The sequence below is a fragment of the Elgaria multicarinata genome, chromosome 8 (assembly GCF_023053635.1).
Source record: "Elgaria multicarinata webbii isolate HBS135686 ecotype San Diego chromosome 8, rElgMul1.1.pri, whole genome shotgun sequence".
Lineage (NCBI taxonomy): Eukaryota > Metazoa > Chordata > Lepidosauria > Squamata > Anguidae > Elgaria > Elgaria multicarinata.
In genome coordinates this window covers 82,453,651-82,476,567 of record NC_086178.1, presented here as the reverse complement: position 1 = coordinate 82,476,567, position 22,917 = coordinate 82,453,651, and the positions used below count along the sequence as shown (strand labels likewise).

The 22,917-nt window shown below is 38.5% G+C and overlaps 1 protein-coding gene across 7 annotated transcripts in view; it reads left to right on the top strand.

Moving 5' to 3' along the window:
• The window catches only part of CPEB3 (cytoplasmic polyadenylation element binding protein 3), a 101,182-nt gene that overhangs the window by 34,191 nt on the left and 44,074 nt on the right, over nt 1-22,917 (top strand). For all 7 annotated transcript variants that reach the window (XM_063132877.1, XM_063132881.1, XM_063132880.1 and 4 more), the window contains exon 4: nt 17,319-17,375. In XM_063132877.1, coding sequence (XP_062988947.1) covers nt 17,319-17,375 — 57 coding nt within the window. The remainder of the gene's footprint in view (nt 1-17,318; nt 17,376-22,917) is intronic.

Genomic DNA, 22,917 nt, shown 5'->3' with positions numbered 1-22,917 from the left:
AATCTCTTCCATCTTTAGTTAAACACACTGTATGGCCTTTAGGAATTATTTAACTTTGAGGACAGAGTGCAATAGAATTCTTCAATAAATGTTGACACAAATGTTGAGTTAAACATAATTGTTTATCAACTTGGGGATTAGGCATCTGGGAAAGTTGTTAGTGACCTTGTTCAGAAGACATCTTAAACCATGGCTTTAACCATGGTGAATAAGGCTTTTTGCCTTATTCACCATGGTTAAAGCTGTGGTTTAAAGTGTCTCCTGAACAGGGCCAGTGTTAGACATGGGACAAGTTGTCTAGGGTCTAAGGACATCTACGATTGGACTGTTCAGAGGAAACAGGTGTTGAGTTCTGGGCCAGATCTACACCAAGCAGAATGACACTTTGAAAACGGCTTGAAAAATGTATATGTAATGTGTTTTGGGCCCCAACAGTTGTCACTACTGTTATAAAACATTTTAAACCAGTAGTGTCGATCCTGCTCTGATCTATCACAAGCTCTGATTAGGGATTAAACAAGAGCCATGGATCACACAGAATGTATCTGTTGTCATATCAAAAGAGGTTTTTATAGGGATTTTGAGGGTTGGGCAAGGGAAGATGGGAACTAATCCAGAGAGCAGTGAAGTAATTCTAGGTTTTTGTTGTCAACAATAGAATGTTCAGGACTCCTCTAAGGACCAAACTGTAAGGGTTCATTACTTTTGGTGACTTGTTCTACAGAGATGAACAGGCAAAAAGTTTTATGTACCTTTGTTTCCCACAATTCTTCTTTCAGTCAGCAGTTTCTCACCAAAGCTAGTAATTTCTTTGAGAAATATCATAGAATTACATTTTATTTGCAAAAAAAGCTTACTTGTAGGAGATGCAAACATAACATTAAATGCTACCTTGCAAATAGAAAAGGGTGGGTGGCTACAGCCTTAAATTATCAAGGTGTGATGAAATTTGCTAAAGTGGGCTCTAATGTGAATCCAGGATTTTGTAATGACCATACTGTATGCTGGTAAAGTTTGTGAAGAGGTATGATGTAGATTTCAGATTACTATACTGTGCTATTTCTTCCTATCTGCAAGTTTGCACTATACATAATGCTTATATCTCCTCTTAGTTTGTATATTTCTGGTATAAAGATGCTCAGGAATGGCGCACAGCCTTGGATGGATCTATTCTTTGACATTTTCCCTGGTACTGGAAAAGAATACAGAGAACACATAGTATTTTCGTCTTTCAAAATCTGTTAAAAACATGGTTGTGAGGAAATAGGCAGGCTATGACAGTAAACTTCTGTGACATTATTTGAGAATCCCAGTACAAGTTCTTGTCTTGGTTTGCTGAGACTACAGACCAAGTTTCAGTTACATATGTTAGACTCTGATTGGACTGTTAAGATGTTAGACTACTCTTTAGCCTTATTTCCTGCAGCCCCCAATTGGTACCATGTGAGCCAAAATTATTTGAGTGAAGATGTGAATTTGTGTGCGTTCTTCACAAACAAACAAACAAACAAACAAACAAATCACCAGCTTTCTTCTTTTTCTGAGATTCATAATTAATGGGACCAGGTTTCTGCCTGACAAAAACTGTATGCATGAACTGAATGAACTAGGCCTAATCGTCTCTATGTGGCAATAAACCTGTACGCTGAAACTATATGTGAGGGCTCACATGATGGAAATACTCCATCATTAAAAAAAATCCTAAACATAGACAACTAGCATGTCAAGGAGAAGGTTCACTGAAATGTAGCTTTTAGAACTTCAAGACTTTTTTTATACACAATGAAGCATTCAATCCCGTGAGCCTGCATCTGCAAAGACTAGGGTTTAAATATCCTCTAGCATATAGTGCAGTATGGCCTACAAGTTGCTGTGCCATAAAATGCTTATTCTCCGACCTACCTACATATGTCTTCAAAGCAGTACTAGAAGAATAATGTCAGAATTACTCCCTTATAATTGGGCTTCTGTTGTAATACACTTGTTGTCCATGAATATAAAAAATTGCTGGATCCAGGGCCAGCCCAACCATTAGATAGAGTTCACACAACACGCTAACCCACGCAGTGTGGGTTGATGTTGAAACATGGGTTATCGTGTTGTATGATACGTGTTGTATGATACAGTACATTTTCCTCAGGGTGGATTGTCATGTCTGAACACAGTGCTTTTTCTGCAGAGTTGGTTATTGTGTTGACTGAATACGAGTTTTCCGCAGGGTTGCTCATTAACCATGTAACATGGCTTGCTAACTATCCTGAACATCCCAAAAACAAGCCATGGGTTCTCAATGTAGCTTGTTTCGAAAAAATTAACCACACTGCATGATTAATAAGCTACCCTGTGGAAAACAGGATGCTGTGTTCAGACAACATGATAAACTATGATGGGTTAGTGAGCTGTGAGAACCCAGCCAGAGTGAGACAACCATCTGAGGCAGCAGATGCTGTGGGGTGGCGTAGAGATGTTGGAGGACAGAGCCGTGTGTGCTATGTGGACTGCTCTGGAACACCTAATGTATCCTGCTGTTCTCAGGTGTGCTGGAGGATCCTGTCCTACCACCAGTGTTGAAATAAGATTCAACTGCTAGTCTATTTTACTTCTGTACGTGGAATGGTGGGAAGGCAGAGAATCACACCCTTTGCCTCAGGCAGAGAAATGCCTTGAGCTAGCTCTGGATTGGTCTCAGTGTTTGCAAGGGAAGCATAAGCTGTGCACTACTATGAATCTAAAAAGAACTAATTGACTTGGTATGCCTATGTGCCAGGTGCTTAAGGCAGATTTTAATGTGCAGTTATGCTGCCAATGTCAGTGGATAATTATATGTCCAGTGCTCCCCAATAGGTATCAACATGCCCATCTGAACTAAATGATTGAAAACACACTAAAGGGTTGCAAATATCAGTGAATGACAGTAGTGTGTGTGTGTGTGTGTGTGTGTGTGTGTGAGAGAGAGAGAGAGAGAGAGAGAGAGAGAGAGAGAGAGAGAGAAGCTGCTTGAAGTTTCTTTGACCTGCTTGCAGATACATCCCTACTGCCTAAGGGAGGTTTCTACGTAGCAAACTGTTTGTCGCCTTCATGGATCTGAAGTCCGCTTTCGACTCCATCCCTAGAACTAAACTATGGGAGAAATTAGATAAAATCCTGGTGGACAAAAGACTTCTTAATCTTATTATGATGGTTTTTATATGTTTTAATTTGTATGTTACCCTGGAGGGCTTTTTTGGGCCCAAAAGTGACTAATTTTATAAATCGATCAATCATGGTCTAGCTTTTCCTAAAAGAGTCTGTCTTCAAACTTGTAAACTTGTTCTGTTTCAGAGAGACAGGTGGCATAAAAGCAAGAAAAGTACAGTGTAGGCTCGTGAACTGGAGGCCTAATTTTGGTAGCAAAATGGGATAAAAATATTTTATTTGAATAAGTACTCCCTGAGTACTGGCCTATCATATGGGGCTTAACCAACAGTCTGAGACATTTTGGATTTTCTTGGTAGTACCCAATTGGACAGTAGGGCTAACGTAAATTATGCACGAATGTAAGAGACCTCTAGCGTAAAACTAGTAGTGTTAGCTGGTGTGATGGGTTTTCTGGGGAATCCTGCCCTACCAGCTAATGCTATTGGCATTGTGATAGAAATCTCTTACTAGTACAATGTAATTTACATTAGGGCTAGTGTCCAATTGGGTATTGTGCCCTGTAACAAGGCATGATGAAATACGATGGCATTTTGGAAAAGTCCATTATTATTATTATTATTATTATTATTATTATTATTATTAATTGCCTTAATGATAGCTCATTATCTTTCTAGTGCTGTTCATGAGCAGCACACAATTAGTAAATTGGGTCATCTTGCCTAGTTCTCACTACAGCTCTGTTAAAGTATGCTAGTGTCATTAAGCTCTTTTTTTTAGAAAAATAAAAATCTAAGTTTGTAACAGGAGACATGAATAGGAAGTGTGAGCTCAGCCAAGTCAGGCACCCTTCTGCCAAATATACAAGCTTGGAAGGCTTACTTCAGAGCCAATATGACTCCTTAGATAAAATGTCAGCTTGCCACTGGGCAATGTGACAAGTTTTCAGCACCTATTCTTCTTTGAAGCAGTCCCTGACTAATTTCTGAGTCCTTTGTTTAGGCAGTTGTGCATGAGTATAGCACTGATTTTGGGAACTGTTTTGTTCTGGAGATGAGAAAGCCCTGAACCCTAAAGTAAATAAAATGCCTTACTATCTTAACTCTTCCTATTATACGCCTGGAAATCATAGGAAGCATCTCTGAATGCCAAAATACATTAATGTCTAGTAGCTTTTATTCTCCTTAAATAAAAGTTCTTGGTTCATCTCCAGTTGTTTGGCACAGCCTAATTCTAGCACCTTATTTCTCTTCAGGATCTCAAATGCTTAGAAGTCAACAATTAAAATCTTATCACAGTCTAACTGGTTAGGAATTAGTAGTTTAGACTGTAGCAATTCAGTACTAACAACTAATCACAGTACCTTAATAAATAGGAAAAATATGTCATTTATGTGATTGGAATATATGTACTCCCAATTTTGAGATTTGGGAGAGTTTTGGCTCAGCTGCTATCATCCCTCCCCCTACTGAATAAAGACAAGAACTGTTAAATCTACTTTCTCCTAGTGGAAAGGGAGCTGGAACTCTTTCATGAAAAGGAAAAGGAGTGCTACCAACTGGTACTGGCTACCAGCTGCACATGTTGCATAGTAGGAAGTCTTAACCTGCTAAAACCTATCATTGGTCAGTTGCCTGTCTGATAAAGAAATAACTCAGGGCTGTGCAACTTGTGGCCCTCCAGATGTTTTGGCCTACAGCTCCCATCTACTCTAGCCAGTATAGCCAATGGTGAGGATTCATGGGAATTGTAAAACAAAGCATTTGGAGGGCCAGAAGCTACCTACCTCTAGAATAAGAATTGTATCTCATTTGACTTGATTTTGCTATTCATATGTTTGGGTGACATACCTTGTTTCTTCAGCTGTTCTAGTTCCAGCTTGGTCATGAAGCTCACTGGTTAACTTTGGACTAGTCATTAACACTCAGCCTAACCTACCTCACAGGGCTGTTGTGAGGATAAAATGGAAAGGAAGAGGAAAAAAGGCGGGATATAAATGTAATAATAAATAAATAAAAATAAATTTTATTTAACTCCAGTGGTCTCCCATCCAAAGAAGTGAGCAAGTCCATACCTGATTTCCTTCAGTGATGCTACAGCATCAAGTGCTCCAAGATGGCTCTCTGAGCACCATTTATAAATTACATTTGTTTGTATTATAAGGCACAGCTCTTTGGATAATGTCTGTAAAACACATTTGGAAGGAACGATCTTCCTTCTGATATATCACTTTAACTACTCAGGATTTTTTACTTCCTTTGAGCTGATTGACACAACCAAAATTACCTTTCAGTATGCAGCAAATTTTAAGCGTGTTGCAGTTGACTGGCAATGCAGTTATATTTATACTTGCTGTTCAGTGCATAGTGGTGTGACCAGTTTTCCATTTCCTTCTCATAATTATTTGAACAGCAGTCTTGGTATATGAGACTGCACTCCTACAGGTGATTTACCATGAAAGCTCCTGTAGCGTATACTGAATTTGCAAAGCACCAATGGCCAATCTTTGGCCATATGAAACCTAGGTAGCCATGAATGCTAAAATGTTACCATTGTTACTGGTGAACAGTGTTTCGATAACAAGTTTTATCCTCTCACCTGTTATTGACAATTCTTTATGGTTCATAGTCTGTAACATTATAGGAGGAAAGAGTTATATTTTTCACCAGTACTTCACGAGCTGGGTCCTCAGTTGTGAAAATTTAGCACCATTTTGCTTTAAGAACAATACCCCAATAAGGAATTCAATTTTGCACTTCTGGACTGTGGTACGTTAAAGTTTAGGAATAGTAGAGAAACTTAATTGCTATTCCATTTGTACAAAATCTTTGACAACTTATTTAACATCTAGACTTTATACATGACCAACGGCTTCTGGGATTTTTGACTCTTTTGTTTCAATGGTAAATTCCCAAAGCCATATCACAAATGTCTTTAAAATTAAAGTTTAGAGTGTCTCTACATTAAGGAAAAAGCCTGCACCCTTACCATTTTTTCTTCTGATGTCTTTCTGCATTGACTACAGCTCCTTTAGATGAAACCAACAGCAACCACGTGAGTTGCAATTAAAAACTTCCCCTCTTGGCAGTGCTCCATAAAGTTAAATGAAACATTGCCATCTAGTGCATATAAAAGGAGGGGAGGGGATATGGGGAGTAACACCAATAAACTGGAACTGAATCCTGGCAAGACGGAAGCCCTGTGGGTGAGTGGTTCCCGAGTCCGGGAGATAGGCTCACTGCCTATTCTGGATGGGGTTGCACTCCCTCTGTAAGATCAGGTTTGTAGTTTGGGGGTATTCTTAGATCCATCTCTGTCACTGGAGGCTCAAGTCGCCATGACAGCTTGGAGTGCCTTTTACCAGCTTTGGCTGGTTTGCCAACTACAGCCTCTCCTGGACAGGGATAGCTTGGCCACAGTGGTACAGGCATTGGTAACCTCAAGTTTGGATTATTGCAATGCGCTGTATGTGTGGCTGCCCTTAAAGCTGCTCCGGAAGCTGGAGCTAGTGCAGAATGCTGCAGCTTGGCTGTTGTCTGGAGCTGCCCTTTTCCAGCATGTAACTGCACTGGCTGCCTATTCGCTACTGGGCCACGTTTAAGGTTCTTGTACTTGTGTACAAAGCCCTAAACAACTTGGGACCAGGATACCTGAGAGAGTGCCTTCTCCCCTACTAACCTGCCTGGTCACTGAGGTCATCCGAGGGCCTGTTCCTGGTGGTTCCACATATACCCATCCTCTCATTAGAGTCCACCAGGGGAATAGCCTTCAGTGTGGTGGCCCCCGTCCTATGGAATTCCCTGCCTCTGGAGGTCAGGCAGGTGCCAACTTTGTATTCCTTTTGGTACCTCCTGAAAACGCCATTGTTCCAGGAAGCCTTTCCTTAATGGCCAGCCATGGTTCACAGTTCACCTTTCATTTTGCTTTTAAAAATTTATTTTAAGGTTTTTTATTGTGTTTTTATTGCATTTTATCTTGTATACCACTCCGAAATTTTGAATGGGGAGTGGTATATAAATATTGTAAATAAATAAAACACTTTGAAGAAAACGCATGCTCCCTTGAAGCTTTGTGAGCCCACTAGGGTGGTTATAAGCTTGTCTTACACTGTGGGTCACTAGCTTTTGCTTTAGACCCTCTGCCAGAGCTTGGGGGGGAAGGGTTTATAAGGATGGGATCTGGTTTATTTTGAATTGGGAGTGGAGACTGTTAGTTGATATAAACACAGTTATTCATAATATTGGAGTGCACTATATTTGTGAACTGCCCAGAGAGCTTCGGCTATTGGGCGGTATAAAAATGTAATAAATAAATAAATATACTGAAATTAGGTGGAATGTTTCGGATTTTCGCTCAGTAGTTATCATAACCATATGATAACTAAATATGGGAAAGAATGATGTCACAATTTAACACTCAACATCAGGGGATGTTGTCAAGAGGAGATGAGTTTCTGATTTCCTTAGGGTTTGAAGACCTATTATTTGTTTAAAGGAAACATATAAAGCAGGGAGGGAAAATAGATTGTTTACACATCTATACTATGGTGATCAATTTGTGGCTCCAGGCCCTGATCATGCAAGGGGTGTAGCAATAATCTTAGCTAGACATTTTGATTTCCAAATCAAAAAAACTAAGCAGGATGAAGATGGTCACTACCTTTTTAAAAAAGTCTTGATGGGAGTGCGCCCTACAATAATAGGCACAATTTATGCGCCAAATGTAAATCAATACATATGGCTAAAGTACTTAAAAAATTAAGAGAATTTGCTGAAGGAGACATAATAGTAACAGGAGATTTTGATTCGACATGTGACGCCTTTAGAGACAGAAGTAACGCAACACCACGGGTCACACGACAGACTAGTAAAAGTATGTTGCCTTTTTAAAAAAGGTTTTATTTAACAAATGCCTGGAGATAGATGCATCCGGGAGCTAGGGAGTATATGTACTTCTCTTCGAGATATCATACGTATTCCTGGTTAGATCATCTTTTGGTTTCTACTCTATTGATCCCTAATATATCTCAGGCTGATACATTACCTCGGACTATTTCAGACCATGCAGCAGTAGAACTATCTTTGCAAATACAGGATCCGGGTCCATTACACCTGGTGTGGAGAGTAGATTCATGTTTATTAGAAAATGCTCTACTCCTAACTCTCACTGATATTGCTTCCCCAATGGAAAGGAGTTGGAACAAGGCTTTTCTATCAGGACTTATAGAGCAGGAAGGGCATGTTAGAGAAGGTGCTTTCTAAAACATGCAGGCTCCAGTTGATCCTAAAGCACATGCATGGAAACGCACACCCACCCACACCCCACCGTAACTCGGTTTGCATGACACATTGGTTTCTGGTAGCTACATTCTGAATTGTCTTATAAGGCAGACAACACCTATAATGAATTGTAGGAAATCAGCAGTAAGGTTACCAGAGCATAGAGAACTATTTCCTAGTGCAAGAAACATGATTTCTGATGCTTTCTCCCTCTCTTGTTGGATTTTAATAAATGTGTCACTCTGGTGGCTTTCTCTGCTAGTTCCTAGAATTTTATTTCTTGTTGCCACCGACGACCATATTTCTGGACCACTGTTAAATATTATGACATTACCTATATTCTATAAGTGCATGTTGATGGGAGAGGGGAGGATGATATGCAAGGCTGCTTTTTCCAGAGGCAGCCACACTTTAGGAGAAGTTCACAGACAGATTTGAGGCTTTAGAACCAAGACTTGAAATGGTTTGTCTTGAAGTGCTTTCATTTTTATCTTGAATCTGCATAAACACTTGTAATCTCAATAACTCTTTGTAGAGGTTCTATAGATAGTAAGAAATGAATAATGGTTGAAGTGCTTGCTACTGTTGGAATTGGTGATATTAAATAGATTTAGACGTGCAAAACAAGGGTTGTATCCAATGTTAGTCTTACTTAGAGGAGACTTAATGCCATTAAACTTTATGGCACTTAATTTAGTCATGACTAACTTATTTCCCATTCATTTCAGTAGGTCTACTCTAGACTAACTTTGGGTACAACCCATTGTGCCTACTCTGTGTTTTGTTTGCCTAGTTTTTGGCAGTGTTAATACCTAAATTAAAATTGGTGTACTAAGATGAAGTAATATGAAAGCCGAGTAAGTGTACATCATTTCCACTTCAACCCACATATAGATAGCTGTATAATTGCAAGTAATGGGCTCTACATGGGGCTGCCTTTAAAGAGTGTTCCGAAACTTCAGCTGGTTCAAAGAGCTGCAGCCAGAGTGTTGACTGGGACTAGTTACAGGGAGCAAACAACTCCCTTGTTAAAACAGCTCCACTGGCTTCCAGTTTGTTTCTGGGCACAATTCAAAGTGCTGGTTATGACCTATAAAGCCCTGTACAGCTCTGATCGTATTCTCCCTTACAAGCCTGCCTATGCTTTAAGATCTTCAGGGGAAGCCCTTCTCTTAGTCCCACCACCATCACAGGCACGCCTGGTGAGAACGCAGGAGAGGGCCTTCTCTGTGGCTGCTCCAGTCCTCTGGAACTCTCTTCCCAGGCTTTAGGAGGCAGGCCAAGACTTTTTTGTTCCAACAGGCCTTTGGCGAATAATCAGGACCTCTGTCTGCACCAAGGACTTTTAAAACTGTCATTTTAAATGTTTTAATATTGGAATATATTTAATATATTTTTAACTTTGTATATTTCTATTTATAGGTTTTAAATGTAAATGTTTTAAATTTTGTAATGCCGCCTTGAGGTCCAGCATTGGACAAAAGGTGGGATGATGATAATAATAATAATAATAATAATAATAATAATAATAATAATAATAATAATAATAATAATATTCAACCAGAAGGAATACACATTTTTTCAAAATTTTATTGCCCTTCTGCTTCAAGTTTTTTGTGGCATAGTAGCAGCGCATTACTCTAATAAAAGTAACAAGAACAAGTTGGTGCGAACCCTGGTTTTTCATGCCTTTTTAAAAAAATTGCTATAGATATTGCTATGATTCACTTTGGACATGGAAATACGTGTGAGGATGAGATGTGGGGAAGCTTGTAATGGTCACCTCAACTATCAAAAAAGCATTAATGACCCTTGAATTCTCTGACGGATTAAGATACAGGGGACTAGCTGAGTTGATTTTCTACTTTACACCAGGTTTTGGAGGTGGTTGGATATTATGAGATTGTAGATTAAAATGTTTGTTATGGGAAATGCTAGTAGAATCTACCAGGCTGATCTTTGTCACTTTGTTTACTTATGTAATTATTTTAGTCAGGGATATTGACACTGCTGCCAGTTCTTATTTGTTATAATTTTCTACTATTATTGAGAACCAAGCAGATGAAGGATAGCGTGGTAAACATACAGTTAAGTGAAAGACATTCAGTCCCTGTAGGAATGCACAAAATCTCTAACCCAAATCCAGTCAGCTGAGGTCACGTGTCTGGATTTACACAGTTGGTTGCTAACCCTTTTTGGCTCAGTACCACTGGGACTGTCTGCTGGAAAGGCAAAAACTAAAGAGGGCTTTGTGTGCTTAAACACAATGTTCGTGTCAAGTGTGTTCAAAGACTCTCTGCATATAATTTTTCATTTATGAAAGAGAGTGGCCTCTTGTAACTTCAATTTTCAAATATTTTATTTCTCAGTATTTGTTTAAGGAATTCAACAGAATATAGGCTTGTTCTTTTCAAAATTAAAAGGTTAGCTATTTTGGTTTACCCTTACCTCTCTGATTGAATTTTGACATCCATCGAATACTGTATGTCTTACTCATTTATTTAGAATATTTTTAATCATCTTCCCACTCAGTGAGCATTTGAGGCAATGTACAAATTGTAAAAAAATATATTAAACTACAAAACTAAAACTACAAAAATCTGAACAGAATGTTGCTCAGTAAAAACTTATATTAATAGTAAAATTAGAGCAGTATTAACTTTTAAAAGCTCAGTGGCACAATGTTGTCTTCATTAGCCATCTAAAGGACAATAAAGAGGAGGCTGATCTTAACCCTTCTAGGGCTCTGTCATGAATACCCACCAACCTTCCCTCTTTAGGAAGTGGGACCACAGATGATGAATGCAAATTTCTGGCGGGCTCATATGAATGGAGGCAGTCTTTTAAATACAAACCACTTAGGTCTTTTTAGATAAGTACTAGCACCTTGAATTGGGCTCAGAAACAAGCTGAAAGCCAGTGTAGCTGTTTCAAGTCCATTGTTATATGCCACTTTTCGCATTAACTGAAGTTTCTGGACACTCTGCAAGGGTAATGCCACATAGAACATGTTACAGTAATCTAAGTATGAGGTAATTATGGCATGGATCACTGTTGCCAGTACTACTTTCCCAGGAAGGGCTACAAATGTGGCACCAGTCAAAACTGGGCAAATGCACTTCTGGCCGCCACTTCCAGTTGGCCACCACCATCACCTGACTATCCAGGAACACTGCAGAACCCAAGAGCACTCCCAAACTGAATATCTGATCATTCAGAGGGAATGCTACCCCATCCAGTACAGGTTATACTCCCATGTTGGTATGTCTGCTAACCAAGAGGATCAGGATGTCTGGTCTATATTGAGCCTCAGTCTTTGCCTACATCCAGTCACTCACTGCACCCAGACACCAGTCTGTGACTTCTACAGCTGGGGTAGACAATTTTGGGGGACTGTGGGCACATTTGGCAATTTGAGAAATTTATTTTATTTATTATTATTGCATGGGCACCACCACAAATGGTTGGCATGGGAGGTGTAGCAACGGACAAGTAACCTCACCTGAAGTTTGAGTATAAGGAAGAGATTTGGGCTGAGTCCCAACGCACTAAACTCCTTTGAACCCACAACTTTCAAGACCAGCAGAACTCTATTTTACATCAATCCCAATTGCTGGCAAGAAAATGGATGATGATGATGATGATGATGATGATGATGATATAAGGGTAGAGCACCTTGGCAAGCACTGAGAAAGGTGTCGGTGGGGGCATTGGTGTCCACAGCTACCGCATTGCTTACACCTGTTTACAGCTTCCTTGGCATCAGTTGAAAAGGAGAAAGAAAGAGAAAGATCTGGGTATCATCGACATAGTGATGGACCAAAGCACTACATGACCTCCCCCAGTGGTTTCACATAGATTTTGAACAGCATGGGAGACAAAGCCCTGAGGAACCCCATATGCCAATGAGCTGAGCAATATTCCCCAGCACAATCTACTGGGTACGCTTAGCCAAATAGGACTAGAACCACAGATCACGGTGCCATCAAGTGCCATATTGGCAAGGTTTCCTAGAAGGATACCATGATATAGATGCTATTGAATATCACTGAGAGGTCCAGCAAAATCAACTGGGGCATGTTCTTCCTGTCTAGCTCCTGCCATAGATCTATTAAGGCTGTCTGCATCCCGAAATTAGGCCTTTATACAGATCGGCAAGGATCTAGAGAAGCAGTTTCATCCAAGAAAACCTGGAGTTGCAAGGGTACCATCTGCTCCAAGACCTTACTAAAAAAAAGAGAGAAAGGGAAATCAGATATTTCTGTAATTTTTCCAATTAAATACAATTGTCAATTGGTGTTGGCCAACACTTTTGCAACTTTTTTCTACACTCTGGTTACACAGGGATATTTCATGTTGACTATAGAGGATTTTGGACCATTGTTTTGATGAAACTGCAAGAATAGCATTTGTTTTAAATGTTTACTAGAATATTTTTTGAAATTGATAGCCAATGCATGCAAAAGACTCTCATTAGCATGTTGTTTCTGAGTAGGCAAATTGGTTGTATCATCTTCTCTTCCTTATGAAGAATTCAAGGTCTTTCTACAGGCTGTCAAGAACAAGCAGCTGTTTTCATAACATAGTATATTATTTCTTTTTCTTATGCTTTGAGGTGTTTCAAATCTTCCAAGTAAAGCAGAAATGAAGTCAGGGTTTACAAATTTTACTAACTTTCTCTTTATGTGAAATATAATGAGAAACATGATGCATGTAAAATAGTTTACTCGCATCTTGGAGTAGAGAGTTACGGTTTGAGTCTGGCATTATAATGTCAGTACTGTGATTTCTCAAGATGTAAATAGCCATACTTACATTGAGTAATATTTTTCACCATAGGAAGTCTTGCTAATCTCAGTCCAAGTAAAATTAAAATATCTGCTCTACAGAAGATTACTACATATACTATAATTATAATGTAAAAAAAAAACAAATTTTGTACCCTAGTAGATCTTCAAATAGATCTAATGATCATCTGAGGCTTCTAAGCACAGTAAAATGTAAATTGGCAAAGTAAGTTAAGATATATTTTGCCTAATGCTTGGGTTTGAATTCTTGCTTAGCAGAAAGATATTAAGAGTCAATACTTAATGAAATACTCCAAGTTAACCTGTGGTATACTCAATTCTATTCTAGCTCCTTCATGTGTTACAGAATGACCTTTTTACATTTAAGAAATAACTTTCTGTGATTAGTTTATTCCCTCAACATATTAGCAGGCTGTGATTTTGTCTGTGTAGTGGAAAAATATCTATGTAATTATTCAGAAGAATACTTTGCTCCAACTGCCTGTTGCTCTGTGTCTAGAGAGCAAATAGACCTTTGACATTGACCAGAGGAACAAGGGTTGCTGAATTAGTTTGCAGCAGTACTTGCCTAGTTTTATGTGGTGAATTAAAGTTGCTTTCAGAAAACTGCATGGAGGCCCACCACTGAGAGGGAGGGAGGCGGGGGGGGGGAGAGAGAGAATATAGACGGTGTAAGTACAACAACAGCTTCCTGCTGTGCTTTCCCACTCAGGAAAATGCAGCAGCATATTGTAGCTGTAATCTGTTCCCTCACACACACTTTCCCTTGACAGAAAACCAGAGCACACCTAAACCAGAAGAGTTGAATTAAGGTCAGAGAACAGAGGTCATGCACCTGGTCAAGTGGTGGGCAACACTTCCAAATCATAATTTGAAAGCTGAATAAGTCATATGAACATTTAAAGTGATATATTTCAAGCTATTTTCTTCTTAACCATTTTGAACATGAAACTAAGAATACCAACAAGAGGAAAAAAATGTGTCTGTGTTAGTTTCAGTCACTCACTGCCTGGTTCTTGTTAACTAGTCTCCTTAAAATATGTGAGTTCCAAGTTGAGATTGTCCAGCTAAACTAAAACAGAATGCAGTCTGGCCTTTATATATTCTGGAGATATTTTTGAAACTGTAATGATGATGGTGATCCTGTTGTTAAGTGACTTCCCAAATAAAAATGTAATGTCAAATATTTGAGTTTTAATTTGTTCACTAAAGAGAGCTTAAGATTGAAACTATAATGAGCTCCTTCCTGTTTAGTATTGTAATAACAGCTGTGTATCTCCTCATACAATTAGACATTTTTGCTTTTCTTGGAAGGTAGTTGTCAAGAGCAGCTTAAAAATAGAAGGCCAAGGGCAGGTGACAAAATGTCATGCAGGCAGCACCTGGCACAGTGATTGAATGACCCCCTCCCCCCACCGCCCATGTCACACACTTGATTCTATTTTTGTATCTGGCTAAATAGCACAGTTCCAGCCTTAGCAAAGGAAAGGATGAATATTAAATATACATTCAAAACTGTAATTTGTAGCATGGTCACTTATTAACTCATACCTAACTATAAAACAACTTAAATGGTTGGGTAACTTCTTATTGCAGTCATTATGCTGATAAATATTTTGGCTGACGTTAATGTGGCATATGGAATTCTTCTGTGCACATACGCAAAGTTTAGATAGGATTGACATGATGGGCATATCTCCCTTCAGGAAATATGCTGTACAATATTTTCCCTCCCTATAGCTATGCAACTAATTATTGGAGATCACAGATTAGTTGAGAGATGGGTAGTAAGATGACCTGCAGTTCTGTTAGACTTGATCAGATATGAACTACAAAAACAAATAGTCTGATATTACTCATCAGTAGGGGGAAATATGTACATATTTACAAAAAGTACTGGCAGTAACAGCAAAGCAAAAACAAACTTGCAACTCTGCTAGTAAAAGAGTTCCTACTTACCTCTATTATCTTTCCCTTTCTCTCCTTCTGCAGAAATAATCACTTTTATAGGTACAAGCCTCTCCCTTCCACATCCAACTGCTTCTAGGAAGGAAGTATGGCTTTGCCTACTTCCTAGACTATGGAAAACTGTCATTCACCAGCAGCCAAGAAGTTCTTCCTTAAGTTCAGGACTTAAGCTCTGCTATACTAAGTTCAGGAGTAGCTCTGCTATGCCATAATAGGAGGTCAAGATTCAATGTGCTTGCTGGTCTCAGTTCTGATAATTAATTCCATTAAAGAATGTGAAGTAGCTCATTTGGGCAGCAATTTCCAGTGAAGGTGCTCCTTTCCGCTTTTCAGCTTCAAATGAGGTTTCTGTAGATCATTTAAAAATTAAATTTCCACACTTTGAAGTTTCCAAAGAAAGTGACTTGTGTTTCGTATAACACAGAAGTTACACTTTCTAGCATGGTCCTTTTGCAAACTCTTTCCCCCTTGCATTACCTTGTAAGGCAGCTGAGTTGTTACAAAATGCAGCAAGACTTTCAGTTCTACCTAAATTGATTACTTTATCAAAATTTGTATTTCAGAATTTATGGAACTCTCTATGGATGTGTTTGTTAATTTGTTGTGTTGGGTTTTTTAAAAACCTCACTATGTTTATGGCTGTGTTCACACATAATGACAAAGCATGGGTTGTTTTAAACCATGGAGTTATCAGAGTTGAGTGTGAGCAAGTGTGTGCTCTGCTTCCCACACACTGGCTTCATCTATTTTGCATCTGTTTTACTAAACCACCCAGGAATGTCTAGTTCCTGGGTTGTTAGTCGTGACGTCTGAACCTGGCTCTTTGGTTGTTGAAAGATAAACAACCCAGAGTTTGAACCCATGATTTGTTATTAAGTTAAAAACTGGGCTCTTTAACCTTCAACAACCCAGAGTGCTGGGTTCAGGCATCATGACTAGCAACTAAGAAACAGGTTGTTCCTGGGTTGTTTAGCAAAGCAGGAGTGTTGAGCAGCAGCTTTCTTGCTCCTGCATAGTCTCACTAATTCATGGGTTGTTTATTATTGTTATTATTATTTATGACATGTCTATACAACCGGATAGCTAAAACTGGTTGGTTTACAAATGATAAAAAACTTAAAAATACAACATTTAACCCATAAATTAGTGTTATATGTGAAATAGGTCACATATAGAACTCCTGTTGACTGATGTTTTAGAAATAAAATGCCTAGTATCCTTCTCATAAGAGACTGAAACCAGCATCAACATTTACCGTAAAAGACAGTGTACTTTCCAGCATATTTGCATCTAGTTTCAATTGTGTGATCAAGCCCAAAGTCAGTCTTCTGAATATGGGGATCATATACTTATGGTTGTCTCACTTTCTCATTCTGAAGGTCAGCAATTCAAATATATTCACAGATGTTATTAGTTCATATAAATGTATATTACGTTCTGATAGTAGTTCGCTGCTATTTGTGAATGAATGCGGGGAGGGGTGTTGTAACAATACATAATATTTATATAGCACTTTAGATTGTTCAAAACCACGCTGTAAGGTAGCTTAATATGAGCATCCTTGTATTATAAATTGAAAGATCAGGCTGAGGGCTGGCCTAAGGCTACCTTCTGAGTTCATGGTACACAAGATTCAAACCAGGGAATTTCTGACTTATAGTTCAGGTTTTTTGCACTGCAATTCATTTCTACAAACTAGCATGTCCTCAACCTTCAGTGGATCAAAGCATTTTCCCTTTTAGGATTCAAGATTTTACTCGAGACATATGTTACTTCTTACAGTTGAATGGTTAAAATGTGTGATCTATATTAATTTAAAAAACGCAAAATCCAAAAAGTATAAGTTGAAACAGAAAAACTAAGTTTGATTAAACTAATATAAAGAGAATGGCAGAATATTCACAAAGTTGTACCTTTCTCTCCTTGTTTGATTTTTGAGATGCTTGTTTTATATTTAGCATACATAGCACACAATTATTATTTAATTTTTTTTACAGAAATTTAGAGTGGGATAAACTTTTCCTGTTAGTTTCATTACTGTTTTTTATTTAGTTGCAAAATCTAATATTGAAGAGTAGTCTAACTTAGAGAAAGCATAATGACAAAATGTTCTATTTCATTTTTTTAGGTCGTATGGGTATAAATTTTCATCATCCGGGAACAGATAACATTATGGCTCTCAATAGTAAGTTCACATATCCAATGTATGACATTTTGTATAATTTGTATGCCCAATATGCTTTTATGTTTAGTTTGTGTATAGAGAAGAGAAAGTGAAAATAGATAAAATGACTGTGTATATTTAATCAGTCTTTTTAAAAGCTGCTATCAACATAAATGAAAAACTTAATGTAAACCTCCATGACTACTTTTTGAAAAATGTACATACACATAGTATAAGAAGAATCTTTTTCAGTTATTGTGATACTAAAATTACTGTGATTCTAAAATCTATTTAGTACTTTTGAGAAAACTAATATTTACTTTTAGTGGAAACTCTACTAAATGACTTGCATTCATAACTTGAGTGTTGGTATAGACCTTTCCTCTTTTGACAACTTCTGCCCTTGCTTATCTTAATAATGAATATCATTAATGAAACTGTAGTAAAAGGATGTAATTGCAGGGAGCCTTACAGTCATATGTTAAAATGTGTTGTTTACCCTTGCTAGGTAAAACAGCTATCTAATGTGTTTTTAGGCTTTACGTTTAATTTTCAGAAATTACTAGAAAATTCAGCATAGTATTTTAGACTTTAGTCCCCTTTCTCTCTCTGAGTGGTAAGAACATTAGGGTAGTCTTCAATAAGGACAGTTTGCTTTGGAGAAGAGGAGCACTGGACACTTATGGTTCTTGGTACCTATTTAATATATAGGATGAGCAAGAATTACAATAGAAGAATGTAGAAGTACATACAAGCCAATCTATTCCAGTAAAGATGATGATGGTCTGTGTGGGATGAACCTTAACTGGTTCTTTTGTCAGGTTTGGAAACTCTCTGCAAGGGCGGAGGACCCACTGATATCTATCCCTGGAGGCTTATGGGTCTGGATGAATTCTTGATTTCTGTTGGGGATTTTCCTACTGGCATGTCTAGTAGCTATACTAGAGCTCTGGTTAACCTCTGGAATAAGGAAATGACCAGGGTCATTTCTGACATAGTGTCCATGGGCACCCAAAGGCTCCCTGCCCTTCGTGATTTTTATTTTATTTGTTAAGATTTGTTTTTTTAGTGGGAGGCAGGTGTGCTGCAAAGTGATTTTTTCTCTATCTAGTTTTTCTGTCCTTTTGTTGGCTTCAAAAGAGTCGGCAAGCCTTCCCCATGGCAGCCATTTTGTGAGACCACCCACATTTCCTCAAAATTCCAAATGTTCCTATTCTTAAAATGGCTGCTAGGGTGGGCATAGCTAGTCACAAACATCCATTTCCCATAAGGTAAACTATTGAGACTAAAAGAAAAGTAACTTGTCCAAGAACCTAAGTACAATTCACAATGCAGTTCTATCAAAAAACAGTGGAAACCTTAATGTGGAGTAAGTGTATCATGCCTGTATGCGCTGATCAAGAGTTCCATATAAAAAGTTGACTCCATTCACTTCAATGAAACAGGCACTATGTTCATCTCTTAGTGGGCATGGAGTTTAATATGCACATTGGAGCCTGTGTTTAGAATAATCATCAGGGTGGAGGGGGTGTGAAGGAGGGGATTTGGGTCATAGTTAGGAGCATTATACTTACAGTAGAGTTGGCAGTGTTGCTTATGTAGTGCATAGAGATTAAGATTATTTTAGAAAGGCTTACAAAAGTGGAGTGGTGATCTTCATCTCCTCCCCAGTTCAATAATCAAGTTTAAAATGTTAGTCCCAGAGTTTGCTATAACACTTAATTCATGCTGGTTTTTAGTGTTTGGCATAAGGAATATCATCTTGATTTTTCATTTCACAGGATATTTACAAGAGGAGAAATTCACACTATGATTAAACTAATTACAGGAATATCTTTGCAAGTGTGTGAACTGAAGACGTTTAAGTCCTACAGTCTGGTGTGTTTTGTTATTAATATGGAGCCAGTACATATGAATTCCGTATTAACACAATGGAAATGCTGATTGTAGTCAAATTATTGGGTTGAATCAGATGAGCATAAGGAGTGTACTGCTGTTACTCAGTTGTTAATGAGAGATCCAAATAAAATTCTCCTCCCCCATTAGTGCATACTATGTAGTTGGGTGTGTGTGTTTGTGTATTGCATGAATGTGTCAGGCATCTATCAGCTAATGTCCATGACATTAGTGGTGACAATCAACATACTCATCTGCCCTTGTCCTTGCCATTTTGAAATGTTGTTCTAACATATATTGTTTTTCCATCTGAGCATTCCTTCTAGATTAGAACTCCAGCAGACTGTAGCCTTCTGAAATGTAACTGCTCCCAAGTCTTTGGGGTACACTCGCAAAGTTACCATACCGTTTCTTTCCAACATTTCCCATTTGAAGAAAAAAAATCCTGTGCTTTCCTGTCTGTAGCACAGGACTATGCCTGTACAGCTGTATTTTAAAAAGCTTTGAAAGTGAAAGATACTGTGGAAGGATGAGCCTGGGCCAGCTGCTCTCTTTCAACTAACCTGCCTGTCAAGTTTGTTGTGAACATAAAAGTGGGAAAGACACCTTCACCAGATATGTCATTTTGTCCTCCTTGGAGAAAGGGAAGGGTAAAAGAATTACACACAAATCTGGAAAGGAAAGATCAAAGAGGAACTTCCATGTCCTCTAACAATTGCCCACCATTATTACTAAGGCTGTCTTTAAAAAAAAAAAAAAAACCTTTGAGAACCATGGTAGGCAATCAAAACTGTGAGGTGGCCAGCACCAGGAAAATGTGAAGATCATCTATGTATCATCTATGACAAATCAATAGGGCAACTTCATTTTTCTTAAGGTTCCCTGGGAAAGTCAGATGATTATTTGGGAATTTGAAGCACAAACCAGGCATGGGTCGATTTAAGGGTTGCTTTCTTTACAATTTTGCTATTGTGTGCACATGTGCACTAGCTCCTCTTCCAACTCCACCTTATCCAATAGGCCCATAATAGGCCCACCATAATCTTATGGTAAGGAGTGTCAAGAAGCCTCACTCTGCATAGGCTGGCATGTTAGCTTTAAAGATAATGGCAGCCTCCATTTTGGACCATCCTTTCAGTCATATCCGAACCTGCAGCCCTCAAATACATAGAGCAGGCTGCCAGAAAAAGGATCAGTCCCTTCCTTGCTAGTGCTTACCTTTCTGCAGTAAATTGAAGCACTGATTGCCCTTTTCCTTGGGCCCATCCTCTGTAAGTTTGATCTTGTACCCATTGGTCAGTGGGGTTGCTGCTGTCAATCAAGATCACCATAGTCAAACAAGATAAAAAATGGCAATGCCCGTTTTATGTTCTCCCTCTTTTTCCATCCTTGCTCAATATGATAAATTTTGTTGATTGCTACAAGGACCTTGAAGTAAGTGTAGTATTTTCCTAGATTACAAAGCATAGATCAAAGGTAAATCAGCACTTGGGATTTAGATTTTGTTTTCTCTTTTTGGTACATGTGTACTGCTTTACTTCACTATCCTGTTTTTAGCTTTATTTTAATAAATGTTATTTTATTGGGTTGGGTTTGGATTCCTATTTTCATCTTCAAGGGCTTGCTTGTTCACCCCACCCCCCTGCTGCCTAGAATATTTCAGTTATGTTTATTGTATAATTCACAGAGGGAGAGAAGAGAAGGCAAGGGGATTGCTTGGCCAGTGGGGACAGGGATCATAGCCAGCTCATACCACTCCCACAGAAATACCTTGAGAGCTGGTAGGAGCCTGATCGCCACACTTTGCATTAACTAGGAGCAGTGGTGGCAGAGAAGAGAGAACGAGAGACACAGACACATGCCCACTGAACTAACCTGCAGGCTGTTGCTGGACTGGATGACCACTGCCATGACAGGGGCCCCTAATGGTATACTGGGGTGGGTATGGGGAGATCGAAAGTCGAGATGCTGGCACTTGGCCACAATGCACTTAAAATCTAATTCATATCTGTTCAAAATATTAGGTCCTCTCCAGTACTGCATTATTTGATTAAACGTTTTTGGCATCTTGCAAATAAAAATCCACAGCTTCACTTGTGGCTGTAATGTTGAATGCAGCTTTTTGGTGGGTAGCTGCAAAACCTCTATAAACCACTGAAGAAATAAAATAATGTAGAAGGTGTTTTTTTTAAAGAAATGTATCACTACTTAAAAAGTAGCATCAGAGGGCTAAACCACATGCTATGTTTAATATGTAGTATGTAGCTGATTCTGACTGTCTTTACTTTAGGGTGATCATGCAGGGACTGATCTGGTCTGGCACCACTGCATGTGGGGAGGGGGTAACTTTTCCACCCATCTACTTATCCCCCAAATCTCATGGAGTTCTTCTTCTTTAGCCCCCCTCCAGTGGGTTGGGGAATGCAACTGGGTAGGATGATTTAGGTTTTTAATTAAGTACCTTAGTTTTCAATTAATGGGAAGGAAAGAAGGAGGATGGCAAGGCCAGAGATGAATATGGCATTAGAAAATAATATCCAATTGTACCTTATTTAGTTTGCAAAATTCTTATGCTTTCCTTGGAAAACAAATCTTATATTTTCTAGTGAAGTCTTAAATCGTAAGTTCAAAATAAGTTAGCATTGTATAGGGGTGCAGTGCTGTGAGACCAAAGAGAATACAAATTTAAGATAATGTTAAATGTAAAAACTTGCTTTTGGTGTTTGTGAAGCTATATATGTATTATAAAACTCTGTAACATGAGATACTGTCAAATTTATGGGAAAACATTATTTGTTTTTAACCATTTGTCCACACCTATATTCTTCTCTCTGGAGATACTGGAGGGTGGTGTGTTGTGTAGGATTGAAAAGTACACCGGGAAAGATAGGGGGGCAGGCAGAGATATTAAATAGTGTTCTTACTTTCTAAAATGCAAGATGCTGAACTCCACCTGTCTGTAAAGCACACCTTCTAACCTACAATCTCATTCCCTAATGTCAAGGGGATAAGTGTGTGTGGTTACTGTATGGTGCTGCACATATTCTTCCCTTGTTTTCACTTCTTGGCGTAGAGAGCAGGGCTTGGAATTTAATCAAATGTATTTCAATTCCTTCCCCCAAGACCTGTAGCAAGAGCTGGTAGGGAATAAGACTAATTACCATGCTCCTTCCATCCTTAAGCCTTGTACAATGCAGTACTTCTCTATGTAGTGAAAGGTAGGAATGGTAGAACCAGTGACATTTGAGCTCAGTGACATTCCCTGAATTTAACTTCAAAGTTTGCTTCGGCACACTCACATTTTCGTTTGCAACCTGTTTTAAAATTTGACTGAATGGAAAAAGCATGCATTTCAAATGCGGAACATGCGCATTTCTGTGCACATTTTCAAAAATGAGCATTTACCCCATTGACTAAAGAATGAAAATGCTATATATATATATATATATATATATATATATATATATATATATATGTGTGTGTGTGTGTGTGTGTGTGTGTGCATTTCAAAGTGCACTTGTCAAAGATATGCATTTTTTGAACACAATCACAAGATCAGGAATATGCAAACATTTTTTTTTAAAAAAATGCGCTCCCATTCACATTTAGGGTTCTAAATGGGGCAAGTTCAGCTGATTTGCAAACTGCAACAAAAATTATTGTACAT